This window comes from Manacus vitellinus, unplaced genomic scaffold, assembly GCF_001715985.3.
Source record: "Manacus vitellinus isolate BGI_N305 unplaced genomic scaffold, ASM171598v3 scaffold_51_pilon, whole genome shotgun sequence".
Classification (NCBI taxonomy): domain Eukaryota; kingdom Metazoa; phylum Chordata; class Aves; order Passeriformes; family Pipridae; genus Manacus; species Manacus vitellinus.
Window position 1 is genome coordinate 5,412,623 of NW_021940620.1, and position 14,186 is coordinate 5,426,808.

At 57.7% G+C, this 14,186-nt stretch overlaps 2 protein-coding genes across 2 annotated transcripts in view; one reads left to right on the plus strand and one right to left on the minus strand.

Moving 5' to 3' along the window:
* The first annotated feature begins 165 nt into the window (after positions 1 to 165).
* Positions 166 to 6,338, plus strand: LOC103755145 (cationic amino acid transporter 2-like). Its single transcript, XM_029962950.1, is given in 13 exon segments — positions 166 to 502; positions 613 to 768; positions 1,026 to 1,194; positions 1,463 to 1,599; positions 1,987 to 2,209; positions 2,675 to 2,811; positions 2,938 to 3,040; positions 3,171 to 3,313; positions 3,676 to 3,842; positions 4,414 to 4,522; positions 4,786 to 4,902; positions 5,125 to 5,214; positions 6,169 to 6,338. Coding segments are annotated over 13 exon segments (2,058 nt in total).
* An 857-nt stretch (positions 6,339 to 7,195) lies between these two features.
* Positions 7,196 to 14,186, minus strand: part of CCDC69 (coiled-coil domain containing 69) — a 12,438-nt gene continuing 5,447 nt past the window's right edge. Inside the window, exons 2-9 of the mRNA XM_029962951.1 lie at positions 9,638 to 9,754; positions 9,079 to 9,239; positions 8,821 to 8,896; positions 8,557 to 8,630; positions 8,221 to 8,322; positions 7,908 to 8,027; positions 7,583 to 7,680; positions 7,196 to 7,397 (exon numbers count right to left, since the gene is read on the minus strand). Of these exons, the coding sequence (XP_029818811.1) occupies positions 7,229 to 7,397; positions 7,583 to 7,680; positions 7,908 to 8,027; positions 8,221 to 8,322; positions 8,557 to 8,630; positions 8,821 to 8,896; positions 9,079 to 9,239; positions 9,638 to 9,754 (917 nt within the window). The 3' untranslated portion in view covers positions 7,196 to 7,228. The remainder of the gene's footprint in view (positions 7,398 to 7,582; positions 7,681 to 7,907; positions 8,028 to 8,220; positions 8,323 to 8,556; positions 8,631 to 8,820; positions 8,897 to 9,078; positions 9,240 to 9,637; positions 9,755 to 14,186) is intronic.

Below are 14,186 nucleotides of genomic sequence, written 5' to 3' on the forward strand. Positions count from 1 at the left end.
CAGAAAGCACTGTGTGCATGGTGGGAGCTGCAAGGAAAACATTCAGGCTGGGTTTGGGTCACATCCCAGGGTGGTCAGTGCCCGTGGGACAGCAGTATCTTCATTGCCTGCTGCTTTCCTCTCCCACAGATGCTATGCTGGGGCCGCCTACGCTCTGTTCCAAAGATGCTTTCCCGCAGAAAACAAGTGCCAGGCAGCTCAGAGGGCTCCAGCCTCCGCCGCTGCCTCTCCACCGTGGACCTCATTGCCCTGGGAGTGGGCAGCACGCTGGGGGCTGGGGTCTATGTCCTGGCAGGGGAAGTGGCTAAGACCAGCTCTGGTCCGAGCATCGTCCTCTCCTTCCTGATTGCAGCTGTGGTGTCTGCCCTGGCAGGGCTGTGCTACGCCGAATTCGGGGCCCGGGTGCCCCTGGCTGGGTCTGCCTATCTCTACAGCTACGTGACCGTGGGTGAGCTGTGGGCCTTCGTCGCTGGGTGGAATCTGCTGCTGTCCTACGTCATCGGTACAAGGCCCTTTTGATCCCTCCACCTTTGCTGTGTTGGTGGCTTTCCTGGGTGTCATTTGAGACCTCCCAGGACCACCATCACTGCCCCAGATGTCACCTCTCCCCAGGTACTGCCAGTGTTGCCCGGGCCTGGAGTGCTACCTTCGACCAGCTCCTCGGCAAGAAGATGGGGAGGTTTTTGGGTGCTCATGCGGCCATGAGCTCTGTGGGGCTGGCAGAGCACCCAGATGCTTTTGCTGCTGGCCTGGTTGTCCTGCTGGCAGGTAGGATGCCTCCCCCTGTGCCACCCTCCATCAGGTAGGATAAGCTCCTCACCCCAGTGTGGGCTCTTCAGGATTGTGCTGACCCCTCTGAGGCTTTGCTGGTTCCCTGAGCAAAGAATGGGGAACAGAAGGGGGATCTGGGGAAATCTGCAGGTCCTCCTGACTCTACCACTGTCCCCCCCTTTTCTGCCCTCCCCAATGATGTCTACCCTGGTGTCATCCAGGGGCTCGGCCAGTTTTAGTTTTTTCTTCTCCAGGGCTTCTTTCCTTTGGAGTGAAGGAGTCCACCATGGTCAACAAAGCCTTCACAGCTCTCAACGTGCTCATCCTCCTCTTCATCACAGTGAGTGGCTTCATCAAAGGTGACCTGAGCAACTGGAAGCTCGGGGAGGACGACCTGCCACGGGCAGCTTCCCATGAGAATGGGTATGAGGGGCTCTGCTCTCCCTGTGCTTACTTCAGGGTGGGGATGGGTGTAGCTGGGTCAGCCCCCTAATGCTTTATCCCGGGAAATCCTGCTTTCTCCCATTTCTCCCTGCCCTGGTGGCAATGTGTCAAAGAGCCAAAGTCCTGAGCCCTGCTGTGTTGATGCTGAGGGGCTGAGCAGGCTGGATGGACTGTTCAGCCTGACCCCCTCCTGGGACCACATTGCACTGACACCCCTGCACTGCCTGACTCTTCCTTCTCCTCCCAGGAACCAGTCCATGGCCAACAACATGACCAGTGCCTTTGGGGTGGGAGGCTTCATGCCCTATGGTTTCACTGGGACCTTGGCTGGAGCCTCTACCTGTTTCTATGCCTTTGTTGGATTTGACTGCATTGCTACCACGGGTAAGTGAGGTGGGGGTGATGCCGGTGGGACCCTCCCCTGAAGACAGGGGGCCAAAGCAGTGACTGTCCCCACAGCCCTGGGAGCTGCTACAGGGCTGGGAACAGGCACATTCCCAGCTCTGTGCTGCAGACGCCCTCTCCTGCCCTCTGTGCTCAGAGGAGGAACTACAAGAGTCCACGTGGCATATCTGGGCTAATCCTGAAGCAGAGACATTCCCCATCCCCATATCCCTGGAGGCCGGGAGGTCTAGTGGTCCTCACTAGAAGGTCTCTGTGTCCCCTTTCATGGAGGGATGTAGGATATACTCCCCAGCCTGAGTTGGGCTCTTAGCATGCTGTGCACACTAAATGAGCATCTGCTCCTACAGTTGAGCTTGTCTTTCCCAGGAGAAGAAGTGAGGGACCCTCAGAGATCCATCCCCATGGGCATCATTCTCTCCCTCCTCATCTGCTTCCTGGCATACTTTGGGGTGTCTGCCGCCCTCACCCTGATGATGCCCTACTACCTCCTGGACACCATGAGCCCACTCCCAGTGGCTTTTGAGTACATTGGCTGGAGCAGTGCAAAGTACACTGTGGCTGCAGGGTCGCTGTGTGCCCTGACAACCAGGTGAGAGGCACCCTCTGATGGCAGTTCTGTGATTAAGAACAAGGTTGCACTGGAATTTTAACACATCCAGGAGCTATTCCCAATCCCTTCCTTCTGATTTCCCTGCTTGGCCAAAATCCCTCAGCCCTTCCCCACAAACTCTGTACCCTCTTGATCAAGGAGAGCAGCCAAACCCCCGGCATTCTGCTTTGAGCCCAAAGCTGGAGGAAGTAGTCAGATGGCACTGTGACCACAGGAGTGGGCTGGGGTGTTCTGGCATGCACAGGGCTCCTCGAGACTGCGGACATCTCTTCCCCAAATACTGCCCATCATCTGGTGGTGAGGAAGGTGATGGTCTTGTCAGAGTGGTCTTGAGAAGGTCATAGACTATACAGAGTAATGGGAGCCCCTGTGGAGGAGCAAAAGGCAGGATGGCACCTCCTGGATTCCTGCCGTTTTTTCCCCCATCTCCTCCCCTTCCTGCAGCCTCCTGGGCTCCATGTTCCCCATGCCACGGATCCTGTATGCAATGGCTCGAGACGGGCTCCTCTTCAAACCCCTGGCCAAAGTTAGTCGCCGTCAGTGCCCGGTGGTGGCAACGCTGGTGTCTGGAGGATTGGCAGGTGGGTGAGTGGTTGGGTTACTCTTAACCTTGAGCAGGGCTTGGTGGGTGTCCTCTCTCTCTCTCTAGCTTACCAGTAGCTGTTTGAGCTCTGCTGGGAGGCTGAGAGGGCCTCTTGTCCCCGCAGCTCTCCTGGCCCTTCTCTTCGACCTGAAAGCCCTGGTGGACACGATGTCCATCGGCACACTGCTGGCCTACTCCATGGTGGCTGGCTGTGTGCTGCTGCTCAGGTGAGACTGCTGGGGACAAGGGACAGGGCTCACCCAGCTTCTGATGTGCCCATGTCTGGGACAAGGCTCTGGCCTGAGTGCACTGCAGGTGCAAACTCATGTGCCTTGACATCCGATATCTGCCCCTCAGATATCGGCCTGGACCCAGCACTTGGGACAATCCTGTGAGGAAGGTCCCAGCTGTGCAGCTCTGGTGGGACCACCTTGTCCGGCCACCCCTGCATCCCACCCCACGTTCCTCCTCTGCAGTGGCCTGGGCTCTGACAGCCGTAGGTGCGCCCAGGAGTGATGGATGGGCTTTACAGGGAGCCAGCGTGGGGGGCCCACGGGGGACATCTCAGGCAGGTTCCTGCTCAGTGAAAACCACCCAGCAGGATGCAGGATCTGCCTGGCTCCTTCCTGCCCTCTCCCCATTGCCACACAGCTGGCTGCCCCAATGGGATCTTGGGAAACCTCAAGCTTCTTCTGCTTCCCAGACTGGAGAGAAAAGTTAAACCCATCATGACAAGACACCCAGCCCTGTCTCCCCGTTGTCCTTTGTCCCACCATGGCAGCCTGGGTGCTGCATCACAGGAGAGGGATGGGCCTTGCCTGGGGAAGTGCTGCCCTGACACACTGCCGTGGTCCCTCCACAGCTGCCCTGGTCTGTGCCCTGAGCTGGGTGAGCACTGCTGGGCTGCCCTGCCTGCGGGCTGGGGGTGCCTGGTGCATTGCAGCTCTGGCTCTGCCTCTCTTGGGAATCCTGGCAACAGCTCTGCTCATCTGGAGGCAGCCTCAGAGCCGAGACAGAGCATCCTTCATGGTGAGCACTCAGCCCAGCCCTAGGGACGTCCCCATGGAGAAAGAGTGATGTGGCATTGGGGGGTGTTCCCTCTGCTTTAGGTCAGGCAGATCTCTGCCGTATCCACCTTAATAAAGCACTGCTGGAGGCAGCATGCAACTCATAGGGTTTTCCATAGGGACCATGAAGGCTGCCTGGTTCTTCCCCTCATGTCCTGCAGGCTGAAGGGACACCTTCTGCAGTCCCTAATGAGTCCAGTGCCTGCTGCAGGAATCAGAGATGCTCTTCAGTAAAAAGATACTTGGCCTTGACACCCTGGATTGGTGTTGCTACTGGTTTTCTGCCTCCCCCCTCAAATCCTGCAGTAGCTCCTGCCCCAGTGCAGGACACGTAAACCAAACCACCCTCCACAGGCTGCAGTCCCCCCAGCTTGGCTCTCTGAGCCTCACAGCCAGGCTGGGCTTCTCCTCACCTGTCAGCAACTAGCCAAAGCAGCAAAGAGCTGAATTTAGCTGTGAAACCCCTGTCTGCAGGCCAGCTCGTGCGTCTGGGAGAAGGGAAGACCCTATTCCCTTGTGCTTTGTTCCTGCAGGTTCCCTGCCTGCCCTTCCTGCCAATCCTCAGCATCTCCATCAACAGCATCCTGATGGCCCGGCTCAGCGCGGCCGCCTGGCTGCGGTACCTGCTCTGGATGGCTGTCGGTAAGCACGGCCACCCCTGAGCTCCTGGGGCTGGCAGCAGCCTCTCTGGGTGAAGCTCTGGTGGTCTGAGAGCCTGTGGCACTGATGCTGCTCAGAGCAGTGGTGGGCGAGGGAGGAGATGCTGAACTTCAATGTCCAGGGGTGGTGGGAGCACCGTGTCCTCTGGTACACGGCCCAAAGGGACGGGAAGGGGTGAGCACGTTGTGGTTGGGAGCGGATGGAAGAGAAACACTCCATACACACCTTATTCTGTCTGTTCCCAGGTTTCCTTATTTACTTTGGCTATGGGATCTGGCACAGCACTGAGGGCCATTGGCCTGAAGGGGCAGCTCCCTGGGAGCCACCGGGAAGCACAGCCAGGGAAGTGGCTCTGGAGCCCCGTGGGACTGCCCTGTGCCCATCTGCTCCAGGGCAATAAAAGGAGATGGCTCATCCCTGAGTGCCTGGCTCCCTCCATCCTGTGCCCAGGGGCAAGGAGGCCCCTTGGGCTGAGGGTCCTGTCCTGCAGAGGGGGACAGCCCCGCCACAGCTGCAAGAGCTGCTTCCCCTTGGTCTGGTGAACCTCCCTGAGCAACTCAAATCCTTACAGTGAGCCTCGGCAGAAGGAGTTCTGTTTGGAGAGGATAAAGCAAACAAATGTTTTTGCTGCTGTTATTGGGTTGTGCACTTTTTTTTACCTTTGAAATCTCTCTGTGCAGGGCCCCACTGTCCCTCTGGCCCCTTGCCCACTCTGGTCCCTCAGCTGCTCACAGTGGACCAAAGGCTTCTCGTGGTGCCCTGACCCTTCATGTTGCCCAGGCACCCTGAGTCAGGCAGGGCTGACCTGCCTGTCCCCCCTTGACTGCCAAGGTACTTCCTGGTCCAGGCTTTTTCCTCCTTACCGTGGGCAAGTCATTCTCTGCACGCATTTATTCCTCCTTCTCATTTCCCAGTGCTCCCCTTTCCCAGAACCAGGCACATTTCTCCAGGTCACACACAGGATCTGCCTTTGGGGTGGTGGGACATGGTACCAGGTGTCCAGAACAGGATGCCAGACCCCACCAACCTCATCTCCTTTTCCCAGAGATCCTGTCCCCTTCAGGTACAGACAGGCAGGATTTCCTGTGGCATCTTCTGCTTTGGTGCTACAGCACCTGGCATGTCCCCCTGCATCCCTGAGCTTGCTGGGCAAAGCTAGAAGGTGCCCCACCACCCATCCCCAGAGCCAAGGAGATGCTTGGATGATGCATGGAGCAGTAGGTGCCCTGGGGGGGGACATGTTTCTGACAAAACAGGCGCCCCTATTCCCCCTCTGGGCACATCGTGGAGGTGTGTGGGTAAGAACTGGACCCCACATCCGTGTTGCCTTCCTGGCTGCCTCGTTCAGCTGCTCTTTTCCTGATAAGGGTCAGCACAAAGGACGGAAGTGGCTGTTGCAGTGGCCCTGCTGCCTTGGCAGGGCTGGGAGGTTCGGGGTCTGCCCTGTGCTGGGGAGCCCATTGAAATGAATGAAAAGAGGGAAGGAGCAGGAAAAGAGGGATCAGCTGTAGGGATCTCCTCTGGGGCTCCCTTGTCGTGTCTTTGTGGGGTCTGCTCCCACCCTCCCCATCTTCCCACCACACTGGGTTCAGAGCACACAGCCCCACTCTGGGATGTTCCTGCACCAGTTACCAAAACCACCGACACGGAATTCTTGAGGCTGCTGCTTCTTACGAACTTGTAATTGTTACAGCCAGTAGCACATTGGCCTGGTGCACATACACACACACACACACACACACGTGCACGCACGCACGCACACGCATGTGCACACACACACATGCACACCCCTGGCTAAACAGCCCTGGGGAGGGGACAGGTCAGTGACAGCCCCGGAGCAGTGACTGTCCCACCACACTCGTGCACCCAGTGGAAAGTGCTTATGTGCATCCGGCCCTGACCCACAGCCATGCTGGCAGCATCTTCCCTGTTGGGGATGCACTGGCTTGGAGCAGGATATGACCTGCTGAAGCCTGCTGTCCCTTGGGAGGATGCTCTGCTCCCCGATGTGCAGCTCTGGCACGCAGCCTCTGCCCAGCTTTGGGGCAGGAGATGGGGTTGGTGGTGCTGCTGATGGGCAGCGGGGACAAGGAGGGCTTGGGGTCTTTGTGGCAGTGAGCAGGGACAGACACGGGCTGTAGGAGCAACCCCTGGGAGACATTTGCTGAAGGTGACGGAGGTGATGGGAGGAGGAGGGCAGGGATGGGAGCCCTGCCTACAGAGGTACCTTAACGCCATGTTCCCAGTGCCCTCCTCATCCTCCAAGTGCTCATCCCCATCCTAGTGAGCACCTCATCATCCTCGCCTCACGCCCTGGGCAGCACTGGTGCTGGTTATGCTCAGAGCCAAGCGCTGGGTCAGATCGGCCCAATGCAAGCATATGTGTCCTGGCTGACGCCTTTTACCTCCAGACAGCCCCCCACAGACTGCCACCAGAGGAAGGGGTGCAGGGATGGCACGGGCGGGTGGCCAGGGTCCCTCTGCAGCCCCGCACGGGCTGGGGAAAGGCAGGCGCAAGTGTCCTGTGAAATGCTCCATTACTCCGGTCCGACGGGGCACCCCGAGGGCTCGGCCAGCCCGGAGCCTTGCCCCGGCTGGGGGGGCACTTGTGAGAGCAGCCCTGGGCTCACACAGCTGGGGAAAGCCCCAGCAGCCCCCCTGGCAGCGCGCAGTGCTATGGGTGCTGTGCTACGTGGCGATGAGGGGCACCTCGCCGGCAGCCAGGGGGAAGGGGGTGCCGTCCCCCCCGTTGAGCACACGGTACAGCAGCTCCTCCTTCTCACGGTGAGCTTGATCCCGCAGCTGTGCCTCCTTCTCCAGCGCCCCACGGGCGGCCTGCAGCTCCTCAGACAGCTGCCTGTGGGCAGATGGCACGTGCTGCCAGAGCCGCTGGGAAAAGCGCCCGCCAGCCCCTCAGCTCCCCACAAAGCACCCGGTGCCACCACAGGCTGTGAGGTGTTTCCCCCACTGCCACCCGTCCCCCCACTGGAGGTGCCACCAGTGCAGTGGGGAGCCCGCTGGGCACGTGGGACCAGCACTTACCTTGCCATGACCAAGTGGTTCTGGGTGCGAACTTGCAGGTCCTCGTTCTCCTGCTGGAGAGTTTTCACCTTCTCCTCCAGCAGAAGGTTCTTCTCTTCCTGGAAGAGGGGCATGAGGGTGAGGAGGGACCACCTCTGAACAGTCCCTTCCCTGCCCTTGTGGGGAACATTGGCTTGGTGGCATTGCACCCACATCCCCTCCCCACTCCAAGACAGGAACCAGGCTCCATCCACCTTCACTCCAGCTGCAATTTCTGGGCAGAATTTAGGTGGGGAGGAGAGTTGAAAAGAGGAAAGCCCACCTGCAACCTCCACTTTCAACCCACCACGTTCTCCAGGTGCAGCAGCTTCTTATCCAGGCCATGGATGTGCTCGTTCTTCATCTCGATGACGAAGTGCAGGCTCTCCAGCTCCTGCTCCCAGAAGGGGCTGGGGCTCCCATACTCCTGCAGAGCCATCACTTGTGTTCAAGGGACCTCAACAGCATGTGCACCTCCCCAGGACAGGCTTTGCTCCCCCCTTCAGCTGTCCTGTGCTCCCACCTGGTTCCAGCCCCCCTGCCAGGGTCCATCAGAGAATTCCCCTGGCTTTGAGTCAGCACCCCAGAGCAGGCCCCCTCCCTGACACCCCTCCCCACACCTGGATGTGCTTCTTGTAGTCTGTGCTCAAGAGTGACTCTTCCACCCGCTTCATCTTCTCCTGGAAGGATTTCAGCTGGGAATTCAGTGCTTGAATTGTCTCCTAGGGCAGCCAGGGAAAAATCAGGATGAGAGGTATCTGGGACTTCTTCCTGAGCCAGAGCACTGCTCTGCTATGGTACCCAAATAACTCCAGGGCTGGAGGAGCTGGCATGGACTCTGGGCACACCAGGGACCAGGATGGCCACTGAGGAGCATGGGGCACCATGGCTGAACCAGCAGCTGGTGCTCAAGCCCTCCACAAGCACCCCTTCCCCAGGGATTTCTCTGCAGGTACCTGTAAGGCTGCCTGGGACCTGTGGTGGGACTCTGCCAGCAGCAGCTTCTCCTTCTCATGTGCTCTCTGGAGCTCTGCAAGGGGGACATGAGCTGAATGTCACTGGTTTGGGGACATTGGGGCAGCAAGCCCCACCTGAGCCCCACAATTCTGGGGAGCAGAGGAGCAGCACTCCTGCAACCCTGCAGGTAGCCAGAGGGGCACTGGCAGTACGGGAGGAGAGGACAGGAGGGCTGCAAAGAGCCCTGCTGCCCTGACATGCACCTTGCAGGGTCTCCGTGTGCTCTCTCCTCAGGGCATCAAACTGTTCCTTCAGCTCCAGCTCTTTTGCCTTTTCCACCTGGGAAGCAGGGAGATGACAAACACCAGCTTAAGGGATGCAGAGCCACACCACTTCAGGCTTCCTAACATTTTCCTAACCCCTTCCTTCTCCCAGCATGTGCCAGGTCTGTGATCATGGCCTGGGAAGTCCTGGCTGGCCCCCAGCTGCTGCCCCCAGCAGCACGTGCCTTTCTGACCAACCTGGATGTGAATGTCCTGGATGATGCTTGTGGTGCCTGCCCAGCCAGCATCTTGCAGCTGCTCCTCCTCCTCCTGGCCTTGGAGGAATCTTGCACTTTCTGTCCACTCCTCTGGCAGCACTGCCTTCTTTTTCCCATCCTCAGAAAGCAGGGAGGCATTGGCTGCAAGACAAACACGGCTGAAACAGCACTGGCCACATCCTGTACCCAGGCTGCTTGGACATCCTGGGCAGCCAACCTGCCAGCACGGTGGCCAGCCCTGTGCTCCTCCCACTGGACAAATACCTCCCTCCATCCCACTGGTCCAAATAGCACTAATTGGGGTGGTGCTGGCAGGCTCAGAGAGGACACAAAGCTTGTTAGGCCTCCTGTCCTGGGGGTGACCTGTCTGAGAGGATGGGATGCCATTGGCTCTAGGACGCCATTCTCTCTGGGATGCCCTGTCTGCCCTCCTGTACCACCTGCAGCCATCATCATCCCTATCCTCCCCAGCCCTGTGCAGGCTGCTTAATATCACACTGAGAAAGCACAGCAGGGGTAAAACACACTTTTTGTCTCACCATTCTCTGTCTTCAAAGCTGTGAGCTCCTGGGAAGTCGATCCCCTCTGCTGCTGGGCTTTTAGCTGTCTCTGGCAGAAAGAGAAGGGGCTGGAGCAGGGGGGGACAAAGGGGGCGTCTGCAGGCAGAGGACACCCTGCACTGAGCACTCTTCAATCCCGCTAAAACACGGGTGCCTGAGCAGCAGTGCTGCCCATCAGTCAGCCTCAAGCTCATGCCACTTCCCTGTATCCCAGATACTTCACCGTGCAGCATTCAGCTGGAAAACCTGGGGGATGTTCATAACTCTTCCCCCCCCGACCCCCCCTGACATGGTCCTGGTGCAAAATAGACTCCAGCAGCAAAACATTGGGTGGGGAGAGCAGGCAGCACTTGGCAGGGCATCGGCTGTGGCACTGCCTTGCCACCCTCCTCCTGTCCTGGGATGCTCAGGGTCTCTGGCAACCTGCAGTCCCCCAAACACACCCCTTTGCCAGTGCATCACACAGCTGGGCTTTGACACATCCCATGCTGGAGCAGGAGTGAGAAATGAAACATAACCATAAATCAGAGGCGATGCAGACCCTGTGCAGGGCTGGCAGCAGGAGAGGGCTGGCGGTGGCCAAGCAATGACCTCAGGAGCGCAGGAATGTGCCGCTCAGCCCCGCGCTCCCGCACTCCCACGGGGCTGAGATAACCCAGAGCCGGGAGCTGCCTCCAGCAACACAGCTCCGTGGGATGCCTTCCAGCCCTGCATGGGTTTAATTTAGTCACTTGGAGGGGAGGAGAGAAAAAAAAAAAAGAAGTGGATATATTTTTATCAGTTGCTGAAAGATAGAAGCAAAGCTCGCCCGCTCTCACAGCTCGGCTCCACCGGCGCAGGGCGAGTCTGGCCCCTGATGCCCATCACCAGGTCGGGATTCTGGGCAGAGGCACAGATGCACCATGGGTGAGAAAAGCCACCTGCAGACACATTGCTGCTCTCCAGCTCCTGGCAAAGCTACCCCAAAAATACTGGTCCCTACCAAAGCCAGCCCTGCTTGCTGCCTGTGGGGAGCCGGAGACCCCCCTGTGCCAGCTGCTCCCCCACTGTCACAGCAGCGTGGCCAAATACAGCCAGATTAGGGAGCCTGGCTTGGGAAAAAAAGCAAGAGAAAGCAAACAGGCGTCCCTGCCTCTGCCTCCCCTGCAGCCCCCCTTCTGAAGCTGGAGGGAGGCGCAGTTCCAGAGAGCAGGAGAACTCTGAGCTGCTGGGAAGCCACGGCTTTATCTTCCCTTCTATGGCGCGAGCGGCCGTGGCGTTGAACGTGGCCCAGGAAACGTGGCGAGGAGGCACCCGGCAGTCAGGATTCACAGTGCTTGTTCTCCTTGTCCACACAGCTCACCCTGAAATTGTGGAGTGCCTTGGGGTGCTGCTGAGCCCCAACAGCTCTGCCTGCAAACGGCCCCCAGGGACTCCAACCTGTCCCCTGCACACCCCTCATGCTGATGTGCATCTTCCTGCTATTTAATGTACCCACGTCCTGTGATGGGTTTTGGAGTGGGGGAGTGGAGGGAGAGAGGGCGGTGGATGAGCAGTTGGGGCTCTGGAGGCCTGAAGGCATCACAGGAATCCCACACAGCAAAGGCTGTGTGTGGGAACCATCCTGACACAGGGGGGGCACACAGACCCCAGTTTGGATGATCTTAGCCTTTCTGCAAGCAGATGCTGTTACCACCTACAGGAGGGACCCCCAAACCCCTCAAACCAAACCACCTCTGTTGCATGTGTCCTGCTCTCTGGCAAAGGACAGAGAGCCCAGGGCTGGTCACCTCCACAGCATGGGCAATGTCCCCAGCACAGATCCAGGGAACCTTCACCTCTCTCCCACACCCCAAGCCCAGTGGGATAGGGCTTTAGAGCCCCTTGGCCTCTCAAGGAAGATGATTTGAGACACTGCACTGAGCTCAGAAACAGCTGAAGCGAGCAAGAGGTTCACCAGCATCAGCAGACAAATCTAAATACTTGCCCTGAGGCTACGAGTGAGGCACCTTCCTACCTCTAGGAGCAATTAAAATAGTGTCTAGAGCTAATTTTACTCCTAACCACTCCATTGTCCTTTGGGATAAAAGCTCCACTGCCAAAGCCAGGGTGAAAAGCAAAATGTGGCTGAAAGCATTGAAATATAGAGGCACCTTCTGCTGTCGCTTCCAGAGCAGCATGTGGCACCCGGGCCTCTGGTATCAGGCGCATTTTGGAGAGCTGGAAAACAATCCTGGCATCCACTGTGTGTGAAAGGAGAAGGTTGGGAGTTGCTCCAGCTGGAACAACTTTGGCCAGGGGAAGAAGCAGCCTGAAACATCCTGCAGGTGGGGACCATCCGCAGCACAGCTTATCCTGTAAGGTCTCAGCATGGAAACCTCTGCCAAAAAATACTTTCCAGCTATGAAAAAACCAAAAGTATCTACGTTCCTAGAACTAAATATTTTTAATAGTCTGGAGTGGAACTGTTTATGGATGGATTAATCGGGATTTCCAGCAGGACCTGAGACATCTCCAAGGATGCCAGTGGTGTGGAGCACCGGTGCAGAGGCACAGCTGCAACCTCTGCTTCAGCTTAGCATGAGGGGACTGTATTTTTCTTCCTCTTTTCCTGTTTTACAAGTACATTAAGCAATTCAACCATACAACCTAGCAAAGGAAATCACCAAGAGGCAGGAAATGAGTATTTAAATCTCGACTCTGCTCCTGGGGAGGAGGTTTTGCTTTGTGGCTGTGGAGAAGGGGGCCAGGATTTGGCCCATGACCCTAAAACCGCCCCAGGACCTGCAGCAGATGCTCAGTGCTGCCAGAGCAATGCTGGCACAGGTTCGTGGGACCTGTCTTCGACTCTGCTACTGTTTTTCCTCCGGCAACGGCTGTGTTACAAGATGACTATCACCTCTCCTGCAGTCAGATCTGTACCGCAGACCATACGCAAACCCTTCACACTGTTGCCAGCCCCGAGTTTTGCATCCTGACCCCTCCGTGGCTCCTGCTGCTGTGTGTAGTTCCTATATCTTCAAAATATATTCATCCCAGCCCTGGAAAGTGGCCAAACCTCAGCCCTGATCTTTTGTGAAGGCGACTTGGTCTCTCTCACGCCAGGAGCACGACCAAAGGGCAAGCGGGGACCATGAGTGGCCAAGCATGGGTGGATGGAGCTGGAGAGGAAGGGAACTCCAGGGACAGTGTCTACAGCTCAGGGCTGGGTTCTGTCTGTACCTCCTTATCTCCTCGCTGCCCACAGACTGGTGCTGGAGAAGGATGAGGCTGCCAAGGCGACTCCCCCAGGGCACACAGCGGCTCCTGGAATGCCATCCGCCCATTGGATCCAGCCCAGCACCAGCTCCCCAAGGTCACCTACAACCTGGGACTGGCCCCAAAAGCCTCCACAGCCCCCAGCCCCATTACAGTCCCCAACCCCATGACCTGCACCTGGCTTCTGGCTGGGCTCACCCCTGGGGTTTGAGGTCTCCCACAAAACCCAAGCAACCCCAAGCGACCAGCTCTGCGAGTCCACCTATCAGCAGTGGGAGGTGAAGGTCTCCCACCCTGCCTTTTGGTACCTTAGAGGCAAGAACATGGGCAGGAGCAGCCCCATGGCCTCCCTTACCCCTTTTAGCTATAACGGGGATTTTAGGTTCTACTTTCAGAATTAACCTGCAACTTAGTCACAGTGGCAGGGCTGTTTTATGGTGCATGAATCTTGGTGAGCAGGCCACAGGGCTGAGCAGAAGGGCTGGAGGGCAGGCAAGTGCAGGAAGGGAGGCGTCTGCAGGCAAATGACAAATTTCCGCATTTCGGTAAATGTGTGGCTTTCGATACCTGGGGCCTCAGGGCTGCTGTTTCTCCCTGTCCCATGCCCGTTCCTGTGAGTTCTCAGTGTCACAAACCAGCCCAGAAGTGTCTGATCTTATGACATAGCAAAGAGTGGGATTTTTTTTCCATGATGTGGAGAAGCAGCCAAGCCTTAAAGTGCTGTAAATAAAGGCACTCGCTGGCTGTGGGGCTGTGTGAGCTCTCCGCCTGCTCCCCCTGCACACCCCAGCAGTGGGTTCTGCTCCAGCCGTGTGGTCCCGGGTGGTTGGGCTCTCACAGCCGCCTCTGCAAGGGGCCGGGGGCACAGCAGCACCACAGGGACTTTCTGCCTTCCCTCCAGCCCCTGCCACCCTCCAGTGATCACAACTCCCCGACACCAGTACAGCACATCCGACTGCATAAACAACTCCCAAGGCTGATGGTGGGGCACTACGGCAGCATGAGCACGTCAAATAACAATAACATAATAATAAAAATGTTGATAATAATAATCAGCAGATAATTTCTAGATCTCAGCTCACATAAGACTGATGCACTGAGATCTGCAGAGCACTCGGAGTGCTCCCCTACAGAAGTGGTGCCTTCAGCACAAAGGGACACAACTTTTGGGACAAGGGAGGATGCTGCGGGAGGCTGGCAGAGGTCTAGCTGGGGGAACCCATCCCTTTCCTCTATGGGATGAGCATTTCCAACAGGCATTCTCATCCCAGATGCTGCATCCTCTGAAGTA